This window comes from Trachypithecus francoisi, unplaced genomic scaffold (genome assembly GCF_009764315.1).
Source record: "Trachypithecus francoisi isolate TF-2019V2 unplaced genomic scaffold, Tfra_2.0 Lachesis_group9, whole genome shotgun sequence".
NCBI lineage: Eukaryota > Metazoa > Chordata > Mammalia > Primates > Cercopithecidae > Trachypithecus > Trachypithecus francoisi.
Genome location: NW_022681474.1, coordinates 27,951,590 through 27,964,285, shown reverse-complemented (window position 1 = coordinate 27,964,285; position 12,696 = coordinate 27,951,590). Strand labels below are relative to the sequence as shown.

The window sequence follows — 12,696 nt, the reverse complement described above, 5'->3', positions numbered from 1 at the left end:
CTACTTGACTCTAGGGGTGAAATTATAACAGTTAATTCAGGCATGAGAAGTCAATTCTGCTTACTTGTCAGTTTGTATTATCCAATTAGAAAACTCATAGGGGAATAAAGTTTTGACTTTTTCATATGACAAGTTTAATGCTATTGCAAAATATCCTGAACATGGACAATTGACTGCCAATTTACCAACCAGGGTAGGAAGATTTAGGAAAAAAAAAAAATTATGACAGTCGTACTACCAACAGTTTCCAAAATGAGTATGACATGATACATTGGTTTATTTTCTTCATTAATTTAGGAGAATGTTTCCCAGTCTCAATCCCTTTATTCTTTTCTTATTTCATTTTTATTTATTTATTTTTGAGACAGAGTCTCGCTCTGTCACCCAGGCTGGAGTGCAGTGGCGCCACCTTGGCTCGCTGCAGGCCCTGCCTCCCAGGTTCATGCCATTCTCCTGTCTCAGCCTCCCGGGTAGCTGTGACTACAGGCGTCTGCCACCATGCCCAGCTACTGTTTTTTTGTATTTAGTAGAGATGGGGTTTCACCATTTTAGCCAGGATGTTCTCAATCTCCTGACCTTGTGATCCACCCGCCTTGGCCTCCCAAAGTGCTGGGATTACAGGCGTGAGCCACCGCGCCCCGCCAACCCCTTTATTCTTTAGATGGCTCTAGGACGATAGTCAAATAATCAAAATGCTCATTAAATCTATTTTATTCTGCTTCAATATTTGTAATTACACTATGTAATGTGTTTTATAGTTTTCCTTTGCCATGCAAGTTTGTACCAATCCATTATGATCGTTGGAGAAGTCAAAGGTAGAGTTTCATAAAATGGCCAGCAATTATCCATTAGTTTCTATAACTTGCTCCAAAATACCTCCCCCCAAATTTGAACATATACACATTTACCATGAAAATGAAGCTGGGGCAAGTGTATGACTTCCACAGTCTTTAGCTTTAACATGTTTCCTCATACTGGTCTAAGTCTGACAATAGAAAATATCACAAGATGAAGACAGCTGACTGCTTTGTTCTTTCAACAAATATTTTTCAAGATTCTACACCTGTCAGGTTCTCTGTGTCAGGGATAAGTGTGAACAACGTAGGCCATGTTGCTGAGGAGCATGTAGTTACAAGAGGGAGGAGCAGATGGAAAGATTCTTTTGTCTTCAGTGAGCTACAGAAAATACATTTAAATGCACTCAAAAATGCAGGGTACTGAGTCATATAATGATTAGTGTAAGTATTATAGTATGTATTGTTATTATAGATGTACATGATTCTCAAAAAGGTATGGCAGTTTAAATATTTATAGGAATTATAATGTAGAAATGTCTTGGAACATCCAAATTTTAAAATTCTCTTTCCACCAGATGAATAAAGCCATTTATTAAGAAAAACTGACTACTCTGCCTGAAAAGCACTTCTCACAATTGTCCAATGTCCATGTGGCAATGTCCTTATCCTTATTTTTTTCCATTAAAGCTTATCTCATTTTTTTAATACAGGACAAACAAAATAATTGAAAATTATAAATAGATATAAATGACAATGTGATTCTGAAAGCCATTTTCTCCCTTCTATGTTTTAAAATAATTTCTTCAAGAAGACAAGGTGGCTCTTGTAGCTTCTGAGATTTTTCCAACCTATTTTCTATACGTGTTTTCTCTTTTGAAACACTGTGGTAAGAAAGTCATCCATCTGAGCAGTTTTGGAGCAGCCCTGTGCAATGAGCAAAAATAGAATGAACCCGGTCTTTGAATGTATGACCCATATTTCTAACTAGAGCTCTACTTCACTGGAAAAACTAGTAGTTCACTCTTTCAAATGATTTATTTTGAAAAAGGGATTGTTTTGGATGGGTAAAGCTGATCCAGAACGCAAAGGTACCAATGTATTAATCGTCACTTTTTCTTTTTTTCTGAACGAACTCTTGACACTAACGTAAGTGCACACAGCTTCTTGAGAAAGATTTCCCACCATGCTCACGGTTAAGCCTATTTCCTCCCTCTCTACAGCCCCTTCCTACATGGGAACATTTCCGCTTAGGATCCAGAAAATAATTTAGTGTTCAGCAGTACAGGTTTTCTAGCTGACTGAAGATATATGGATTTATTTTTGATTAACAGTCTGAGTATCAAAACCATGTTACTTATAGAGCTCTATAAAGAGACTGTAAAAAGGCACACACTACACATTAGAAGCCATTAAATTGAGGTTAAATATTGATGCTGCATGCTGAAAGAGAAATAAATGAAAACTTTTATTAGCATAGTGTGAAAAATAATTACAACCACCACGTCTCAGATTTCTCAAGACAGTCCTAATTCCAAATATTCTTTTTTAAAATTATATGCCCCCCCCCTTTTTTTTTTAGAGAACAGTGTCACTATAGGATGAGCACACTATGGGAACTAATGTGTTACAGTAGTTTATAGGACAAAAACATTTTGACTGTGAGATGACAAAAACAAACGTCACCAAAAATTTAATTTCCTCTTACTTCTTGGTCCCTACGCTCTCATCACGAGTCTTGATTTTCTAAGAGACCCTAATGTTATCGCCTAACATCTTTAGGGGTATTAGTTTAATTTCTGCCTCTTAAGTTTTGATACTTCTATCTCATTCCTGAAGCCATGACCTAGATCCTACCACTAGAATCAGTCTCTTCTCTTAGTTTCTTGGTACCTCTTTAACTGAGACCTGGTTATTGCGTAAGGAACTGCATGCCCTGCAGCCCTCCCAAGCTATGAATCTTCATTTTCTCTTGCACTGTCTAGCTCAGGGTCGTCATTACTCTCTATGTCCTCTTTCCCAGAATTATTCAAAATTAATGTCTTTTAAAAATGCCCATTTTCTTTTCATAGTTCCAATACTGCAAGTGGAAAAATCTGCTGCCTGGTAAGCTTTCTCTCTGGAGGAGAGCAGAATTTAGGAGCAGTAAAGTACAATGAAAACAGTCTGTGTTACTAAAGAGCTATTGTAGAGGGAGTAAATGAGCTAGAAATGGGTTGTGATCAGAATGGAGTTCTTCGTAACTCAGGAATGGAAAACCAAATCGTGTATGTCCTCATTTATAAGTAGGAGGTGAGCTATGGGCGCACAAAGGCATACAGAGTGGTATAACGGACACTGGAGACTCAGAAGGAGTTAGGGGGTAAGGGATAAAATACTACAGACTGGGTACAATGTACACTACCTTGGGTGACAGGTGCAATAAAATTTCAGACTTCATCAGTATACAATTCATCCATGTAACCAAAACCACCTGTACCCCCAAAGCTACTGAAAACAAAACAAAACAAAACAAAAAAAACCCCAGAATTCTTCAGTGTCTTCAACAAGTGACTTGGAGGTAGGGGAGTTTTATATAATAGAAAGTTCACATAAAGTGAGAGTGGCCACTGGAGATGAGGGTGCCAAAATGTTAAATGAGTCTGGCACAGGTTGTGGTGTTACCTTAGAAAATATGAAGGAGAATATATAAGAATAAACGTGGATATGGGAAGATTTATAGATATGAAGGTAGGAATTTGAAGACATTTATTGAGATTAGTTATCTTTATGTTCTCATAAGTTCATCTGATTCCCTCCAAGGGTCAGCAGTTCTGTACTTTAGAGTAATATGAGAATCACCTGGAATGCTTATGAAACACAGATGGCTGTGCTCCACTATCCGGGAGTGTCTGATTTGAGGAAGTCAGAGTGGGCTCTAAGAATCTGCATTTCTAACAAGTCCCCAGGTGATGCAGCTGCTGTGGGTTCTAGGACCACACTTTGAGAGCTGCTCTTCCTCCCTTCTAATGATTCCAACTCCCAAACCCCTGAATTTGGTGAGTTTGGTACATTTCACTTAAAAAAAAAATACATCCTTATAGTCATCTTGATTCAATTTACTGATTCATTATATCACTTTTCTGCTTCTCTAAATTCCTCTAAGACATTTTCAATAAACGTAACCACACAGTATTATTAACAGTATATTTAATAAACTCACAAGAAACTCAACCATCCAGCATTACTCACAATGTATTCTGTTTCATACAATTTCCACCCACTTCCATCCTTCACTTTTTTTTTTTTTTTTTTTTGAGATGGAGTCTCGCTCTGTTGCCCAGACTGGAGTGCAGTGGCGTGATCTCGGCTCACTGCAATCTCTACCTCCCATCTCCACCTCCCAGGTTCAAGCAATTCTCATGCCTCGGCCTCCTGAGTAGCTGAGATTACAGGTGTGAGCCACTGCCCCGCTCCTTCACTATTTTTTTTTTTTTTGAGACAAAGTCTTACTCTGTCTCCCAGGCTGGAGTACAGTGGCATGATCTCGGCTTACTGCAACCTCCACCTCTTGGGTTCAAGCGATTCTTCTGCCTCAGCTTCCCAAGCAGCTGGGATTACAGGAGTGTACTACCACGTCTGGCTAATCTTTGTATTTTTAGTAGAGATGGTGTTTCACCATGTTGGTCAAGCTGGTCCTGAACTCCTGACCTCATGATCCACCCACCTCGGCCTCCCAAAGTGCTGGGATTACAGGCGTGAGTCACCAGGCCTGGACCTTCACTATTCTTATAAAATGAATGTTCTTTACGCCTCTTTACGGTAATGTAAATATTACCCATGGTTAAAGAACTTGTCCTTTATAAAAGGTTCCTGAGTTCTAGTCCAAACTGCTATCTCCTTTTACTAAACTATTGCACCAAGAATATTCACCACTTGTTTGCTTTTTAATAATTTTTAATTCTTATGCATCTATGTGAATCAATAAGAAGCCATCTAATGAAAGGAATGATGATGATACAGGTTACTATCAATTATATATTTCTGTGTATTTCTACATAGAAATCATGAATATGATCCTCTTTGGAGGGCAAAATAAATCTTTAAAGGTCTCAAATGCCTCTCAATTCCAATGCATAAAATTTCTTGGTGAATAGGCCATGCTCTCTGCTTGTTTGTCATCATGTATTTTGAGGGTTTGTTGTTGTTTTTTTAGGGGGAGGGATTTGCTTTTGTTTTTTTTTTTTTTCTTTTTGTAAAACAGAAAAATAAAAACTAGTGGCCTTTGCTTCATAATAATACAAGGAAATGATTTTTCCTATTTGGTTAACTCGCATTGAAAGCACAAAATAATGTTAGGGTGAGTAGAAATTTTTTATCTATACAATTTAATTTTCATATCCAGACTAAAGCCAAGATCAGAATCGCTTCCTACCCTAGTGTCATGATTTATCTTGATAGTTATATTACCCAAAATATAATAAGCTTTATATATTATAATCATTCTCTCTACATACCCATATTGCTTCACTATTGCAGATACCAGGCTTATAAGATTCCTAAAATATCTTGCCCAGAAAAATATTCCATTTGAACTGTAAACTCAATACACACTTTTTAGCTTCCAGCAAAAGACTAGATGTGAATATTTAGCCAACAATTGCAAAATATGAGGGGGACAAAAAATGGGAATGAAACTCATGTTTCTATTTTTTATATCTGCCAAAGACAATTAAGGTTTGTCCTGTGGCTTACTGAGGGGAACAACAATAAAATACCCCTTTTTTTTGTATGTTTAGAGACTTAGATTAAAATAGACTAATATTAGCAACAGAAAAATTCCTGTGTATTTTCCTCCTCATCTTTTCAAGACACTGGGCTGCCAGAAAAATAATCTGTGTTTTGGGCCCAAGCCATGATGCAGCTCTTGCAAGTTCTCCAGGTTCTCAGCCACATAGCACTTACTACATTCATGGAGCATGGCTTAGTCTTTGTGTAATTCTATACCTCCAGAGATAAAAATTATAAATAAGTTATCTTTTGAGGTCAGCATAGGAAAGATAGATTAATCAGAAATTTTGCAGAGACAACCTTTTTCCAAAGAGTGCCCTAGACACCAAGTCTGATATATTATAGGGCGAACATTTTATCTTAAAAAACAGCATGCTTCCTTTTTTCTCCCAAGTAAGGAAATAGATCAAGAGAATAGCTAATATTAATCAAACGGGGACCAACTGATAAGATCGAAAAAAGTAAGCTCTTTATACACAGAAGTTGCCATTATTCACTTCATTTCTCCTTTCTGATTTCTTTGATTACATTTTCTCAACAAAGCTATATGCCTTTGAAAAACAATAGAAACGTCCAGAAAAAAGTTTGCATTTCACATGCCATTACTGCCATTTTCATGTTACTTTACCAGAATTACATTAGGTGAGATTAGTTTAGGCTTTACAAAACAGTCTGGCAAGACTTTTAAAGAAGTCAGTTTTAATGCTACTGAAAAATGGTAAGACCATCACACAAAACAAGTGACCACATACCAACTGCTGTCATGTAGTCCCAGCGGTCAATGAGGCACATATTGAAGATGAGGTGATCAGATGTTTGCCCCTGGCCAATAAGTGAAATCTGTTTCTCCAAATTCTGGCACACAGATGAAGTCCAGCCAATGAGAAACCAAAACACTACCAAGAGTATTACTGCCAGCATCCTCATCACCCGTCCACCAGTCATATATGGAATTCGTTGAGCCGTTCGTGAAAGAAACACCTTCAAAACCCTAGAAAAGCAAAAGTTCAAATGTGAAAGCAAACCTAACATTCAGAAAGTATAACTCTAAACTTATTTTTCTAGGTAAAATGTAAATCCACCAAAATGTAGCTAATCAGAGTTTGCTTTGTTTTGTATTTGTTTTTGTTTTAGAGATGGGGTCTCGCCATGTTGCCCATGCTGGAGTGCAGTGGCTATTCACAGGCACAATCATAGTGTACTGCATCCTTGAACTCCTGGCTCAAGCATTCCTCTTGCCTCAGCCTTCCAAGTAGCTGAGACTCCAGGCATGTGCCACTGTGCCTGGCTTAGGCAGCGTTTTAACATCACAAAATCCAGAAACAGTATTGCTCATATTTTTATTTAATTTTATCTTAGTTTATCTTCCAGTAGTAAAACAAATATCTTTCATTAGAGTCGATTAGGTCAATAGGTTCATATATAATGGGAGATCTTTGAGCATGTCTTAATATTTCAAGGAAAATTCTCAGGACTTTAGAAAGATCCGTAGAAAGGTAGAAAGAAACCTTGTTTGAGCAGCAGTTTCTCAAACAAGGTTTCTGGGGGATCAAAAAATACTCCTGAAAGTAAGTGGTTGTATTTTACAATATTATACTAACTCAAAAAACTTCCTTCAACCAGTTGTTTTTTATAGTAGAATGTTATTAAAGGTATTTTCTGAAAATCATTTCATATTACCTACTTTCATGGTCATTTTATCATATTACCAAAAATAATATGAATAATAAAAATGAGAGAAATATTTAAACACTAGGTAGACTAAATAAGGTCATTGCATTAAGGAAGAAAATTGGGATGGCCTATAGGAAAAGAGTTTTTTCTGTATATATCTCAGATGAAGAGCCAGAGTTGAGAACTACTAGATTAGATGATATCTAAGCACTGTTTTATCTCTAAATAATGTGTGAAGACAAAGTGCACCCTTACTATAGGAATTCTCTGCCCATTCTTCAATTTCATTTCTAGAATATTCTCGGCTGATTTTAATTCCCTACCCCATTCTGATATTTGATGTCACAAAATTATGATTTGACATAAACCACCATGAGTGGTTTATGATACTGTGAGAGTATCTGTAACCTATTTCCATAAAGCATAAAAATAAACACATTTTCTCAATGTTCTATTCTCTCCTTCACTTCATTCTTTGAATAATTTTAAGTCAAATGAATTTTTTATAAAGATTATTCTAAATCCAGAAATGAAGCCAATATACCTGAAATAGCCTTGATGTACTATGCTATATTGTTCCTCCATATAGAGACCTTTGGCAATTCTCCCTGAATTAACACAACACATCCATTAAATTATCCCCACTGTCCTTCAGGACAGAGGGAAAAGTTATTTAATTATTAACAAAATACTTCTCAATTTTTCTGTGGAACACTGTCAGAAATATAGTAACAAATACGAGTAAAACAGAAGATCTCTTAACCATGCCCCATCTCATCAGTTCCCCAGATTAACAGTTACTCTCCATTCTGTACATGCAATGTATTAAGTGCTATCCATGTCATAGTGAATGCTAACACTGGCGAACGCTAACACTGGCACTATGCCTAAGCACTTCTGCTCCAACCAGTTTAATTATTATGAATCAGGTGTATTTGTTCCCAAATTATGCCCACTGTTATAATTAAATACTAAATAAAATAATTATACACGATTATGAAACAAAAGGAGACTTTTTTTTTAAGATGGAGTCTCGCTTTGTCACCCAAGCTGGAGTGCAGCGGCACGATCTCGGCTCACTGCAACCTCCACCTCCTGGGTTCAAGTGATTCTCCTGCCTCAGCCTCCCAAGTAGGTGGGACTACAGGCATGTGCCGCCATGCCTGGCTAACATTTGTATTTTATAGCAGAGACGGGGTTTCACCATGTTGGCCAGGCTGGTCTTGAACTCCTGACCTTGAGTGATCTGCCCGCCTTGGCCTCCCAAAGTGCTGAGGATTATTATAGGCGAGAGCCACCGTGCTCAGGCAAGGAAACTTTTTCTATGAAATCTCTCTTGAATGTTTTGGAAAGATAAAAATTAAACATTAAAATAAAATGTTAACTTAGTGGAAGTGAAGAAATTTTAAAATAGAGAATCGTCAATAAAGAAAAAGCTAAAAAAAATCTACACTCAGATTACTTCAAAAAAATTTAACATAATGCAGTAGATAATACATTTTGGTGATTTATGCTACAGAGAGAACAATGAACTCTAAATATCAAACCCATAGTCAAAAAGAAGCCTTATTTCAAAAAGACTGGTGAGTGATTATTTGTGTTTTAAATTATAGTATCTATATACTTTTTAAATGCTTTTCTACTTTAAAAAACTTCAACAAATTGACCGAATATACTACTAAGTCCAGTTATATTGGATAAGAAGGTTTTTATTGTAATTAGCAGATTAAAAGATTCAAGAATTCTACCTTAGAAATAGAAATTTCTTGGAAAATTAGTATTTTTGCCAGTTCCAATTTTATTTTCTGTAGGAGAAACTTGTAATCATAATGTACACTTATTTGTTTCTGGTTGAACCTGGATGAATTCTAAATTTTGAATGACTACATTCTCCAGAGAGAACCTGACCCACTTTTCTTCCATAGTTTGGCAAGGGCAGAAAAAGAGAAAATGGTTCCAAATTCTAGCTTTACTCTTAATGTAAACATTTAAAATATAATGAACAAACATTTATATAGTGACAACCATATGTTAGGCATCATGCTAGGCAGCGTGGAAGGTATAAGATACAATTTTTGGGCCGGGCGCGGTGGCTCACGCCTGTAATCCCAGCACTTTGGGAGGCCGAGGTGTGTGGATCACGAGGTCAGGAGATGGAGACCATCCTGGCTTACACAGTGAAACCCCATCTCTACTAAAAATACAAAAAAAATTAGCCGGGCGTAGCGGCGGGCGCCTGTAGTCCCAGTTACTCGGGAGGCTGAGGCAGGAGAATGGCGTGAACCCGGGAGGCGGAGCTTGCAGTGAGCCGAGATCGCGCCACTGCACTCCAGCCTGGGGGCAGAGCGAGACTCCGTCTCAAAAAAAAAAAAAAGATACAATTTTTGTCTCTAGAAACTTACAATTTAACTAGAAGTAAGTTTGCAAATAGCTACCATGTGCAATAAACATTATATATTGTATGTGGCTAGCAAATCTGACCCAATAGAACAGGCAGTATTTGATCTGGGCTTTGGGGGATATCAATAGGTAGAAATGAAGGAAAGTGGAAAATATATAAGGGGATATTCTAATTGACGGGAAACAAAAGCGGGGAAATGCAAGCTGTCTTTACGGACAGTAGGGGGAACAGGTTAGCAGGAAGCAAAGTTTGGTTCTCAATACCCAGCAACTCCTAGGGAGTTTTCAAGTTAAGGCAAGGAGTTTTCATCAGGTTGAGAGTGCTTCAGAGAAAAAAATAGTTATGAACTATATATTCTTTCCGTGGTCAAAATGTGATAAATATATTTTTTATACTTGTTTCACAATTCCCATAGAAACTTTGAATCTCATAGAGAGCTAATAGTGGATTTGTTAAGTAACTGTCTCCTTTAAAATACTTCTTAATCAGTTTTGTCTTTTGCAAAGGAAATCTATGATTCCAGTTATAGGAACCTTTTACTCAAATCTCATTTCTAAATTATCAGAAATGTTTATGTTTTCTAGATAGCCCTTTGGGTATTTATTGTATAGCTTGAGAATTCAAGATTGTAAAATCCCTATAATCTCATTTCAAGAGAGCAAAACCAAAGCAAAATCCCTCATGAGTCTTCCATTATTGATTTTGTTGGCTTTCAAATAATAGAAAACATAATAAACACAACTCTACACTTCAATCTAAGCATTTCAGGATATTGGTTTTTGTAAAATGGAATAAGATGCATTTTTCTAGGATTGTCTTAAAAGAAGCCTACAGGTCAGACTATAAAAAAGAATACATAGACATGCATTTGTATGAAATACAACTGTAGAAAAAAATTCGAATCATTGGACTTCCTATATGGATGACTTTTCCACTATGTTTTCATAGCTAAATCTTCAGGAGACCATGAGTTCAGAAGGTTTCACTATTTCTGAAGGAAAGCCCAACATATATGGGAAGACTGCAAGAAACATCCAAAATTTAATATGAAAAGGCATATTTAAAGGGTACTTTCAATTTTCATTATTCATAGCAGATAAATTCATGGAAATCATTGTGAAATGATAAAAAGGGTAACCCAGAAATTGTCGTCATATACATCTGCCTCTGCTTTCTCATTTTCTAGACATTTCTGGTTCAAGCTATATAGCTCACCATAAGAACCTGTACTTGGGTTACCCATGACCTTTCTCCAAGAGTGAACTGATGTTGTTCACTTCTTATTTTACATGGTCTCTCCCCAGCTTTTGATGTGGCTGGAACCCTCAGCTTCCATGATGTCACATTCTCTTGGTTTTCTTCCTAGTTCTCTTTTCCTACTTTCTTCCCACTTCTTGGCTAGCTGCTTTTCAATCTTTATTGCAGACTTCTCTACCTCAGTCTTCCCCTTAAATGGCAGTTTCCAAGGATCTCCTAAATGTAGCCACTTTATATTATTACTGCATATTGCACCCAAGCAACTCCATTGGCTCCCCTATCTCAGTTATCATCTATATGCCAGCAAGTCCTACCTCTATACCTCCAGTTCAGATCACTCTCTTGGGCTCAATCCCTGTATACTCAGGGGGCCCACTGGACATCAGCAGGGCCTGACACAAAATCACCCCTCTCTCCACTCCTTCCTTCTCCAACCCACTTTGCTGTTCTCCAACCTACCTCTGCTGTTCTGTTACAGCCCTGTCTAACTGTACGAAGCAGAAGCTTAGGAATAAACTTGGATTTTTCTCCCTTATCCACGTTCCAGCAATCAAATGAATCATGAAGAATTTAATGTCTACCTCTTAAGTATCTTTCAAATTCTTCTATTTTTCTCCATTCTTACTGCCACTATACAGCTCCTAGCCACCAATTCATTCCTATAGTAGCTTCCTAACTAGTCTCCTTACTGGTCTGGCCCACCTTCAATCCACACTCTATGATGGATAACATGGTCTTTCGCTATTGTACATCTGATCATATTGCTTCCCTGCTTATAGTCACTGGCTCTCCACCAAAATTTAGTATGGTAAAACACTTCCAAAAATTGGTTCCTCCTCACCTCTGCAGCCACATCTCTCCACACTCTCTACATCCTATAGTTCTGCAGGTCCCTCTGGATGACATGCAGTTATCCTCTATCTGAGCCTTTGCCCTCAGCTTTCCTCACCATCCCTCCTCCTACCAAAACACAGTGTTTTGCTAAATCCTGTATCTCCTTCATGTCTCAGTTTAGATGTTACTTGCCATTGACACCAGCACTTACCAAACAAGTAGCATCAATTTTACCTAAAAACTTGGTACAAAGGAGAACTCTTGGATCCCACCCAGACCCACTGACTCTGAAACTCTGGAAGGATGGTCCAACAATCTATTTTAACAAACTTTTCAGGTAATTTTGATGAAAGGTAAAGTTTGAGAGCTGCTGCTCTAAGCAATTTTTCCTATCAGATCTAAGATTGGTGCGGGTGCCTTTCCAATAGGCTGACCGCTCCAGCCTGCCAGGTAGAGTTTTCAGATTTTATTATGCCGATGACAGAATGCAAGGCTTCTAATAATAGTTCTCCATTTTCAGAACATTTGCATTTGTATGTGATTTTGCAGCATCTCTTTTATTTATAAAAAAGGAATGAAAAATTACATATCCTGAAGCCATCCAGTCTTCTGTCTGATTACCTTAATTGGAATAATCCTAACGTCCTGAGTTTCTTCATTAGAGTCTAATTTCTATTAATCTTACTGTGTTCACAGAAATTCCAGAGAATAAATGCTTGCGATAAAAGGTATGAGGTGACACTTCTTGTAAGTTTAAAGCCAATCAATTACAAGAGTCCCGAGAGCTAACAACTCAAAAAGTGCTGGAGGTTTCTGCCTGCCATTCTGCTTTTAATGGTGACAAATCCCCATGTTCATTAAGCTTTTCATCAATTTCTCAAAATTTCATTTTCAGAAGTAAATTAAAGTTACTTCTTGGTCAGTGGATGAATTTTAGTTAAACACTTAAAAAGACTGGCATCACTG

General features: G+C 37.3%; 1 protein-coding gene across 1 annotated transcript in view; it reads right to left on the bottom strand.

The window, feature by feature from the left end:
• GPR158 (G protein-coupled receptor 158) overlaps positions 1-12,696 on the bottom strand; it is a 456,409-nt gene that overhangs the window by 29,246 nt on the left and 414,467 nt on the right. Inside the window, exon 7 of the mRNA XM_033208979.1 lies at positions 6,317-6,555. Coding sequence (XP_033064870.1) covers positions 6,317-6,555 — 239 coding nt within the window. The remainder of the gene's footprint in view (positions 1-6,316; positions 6,556-12,696) is intronic.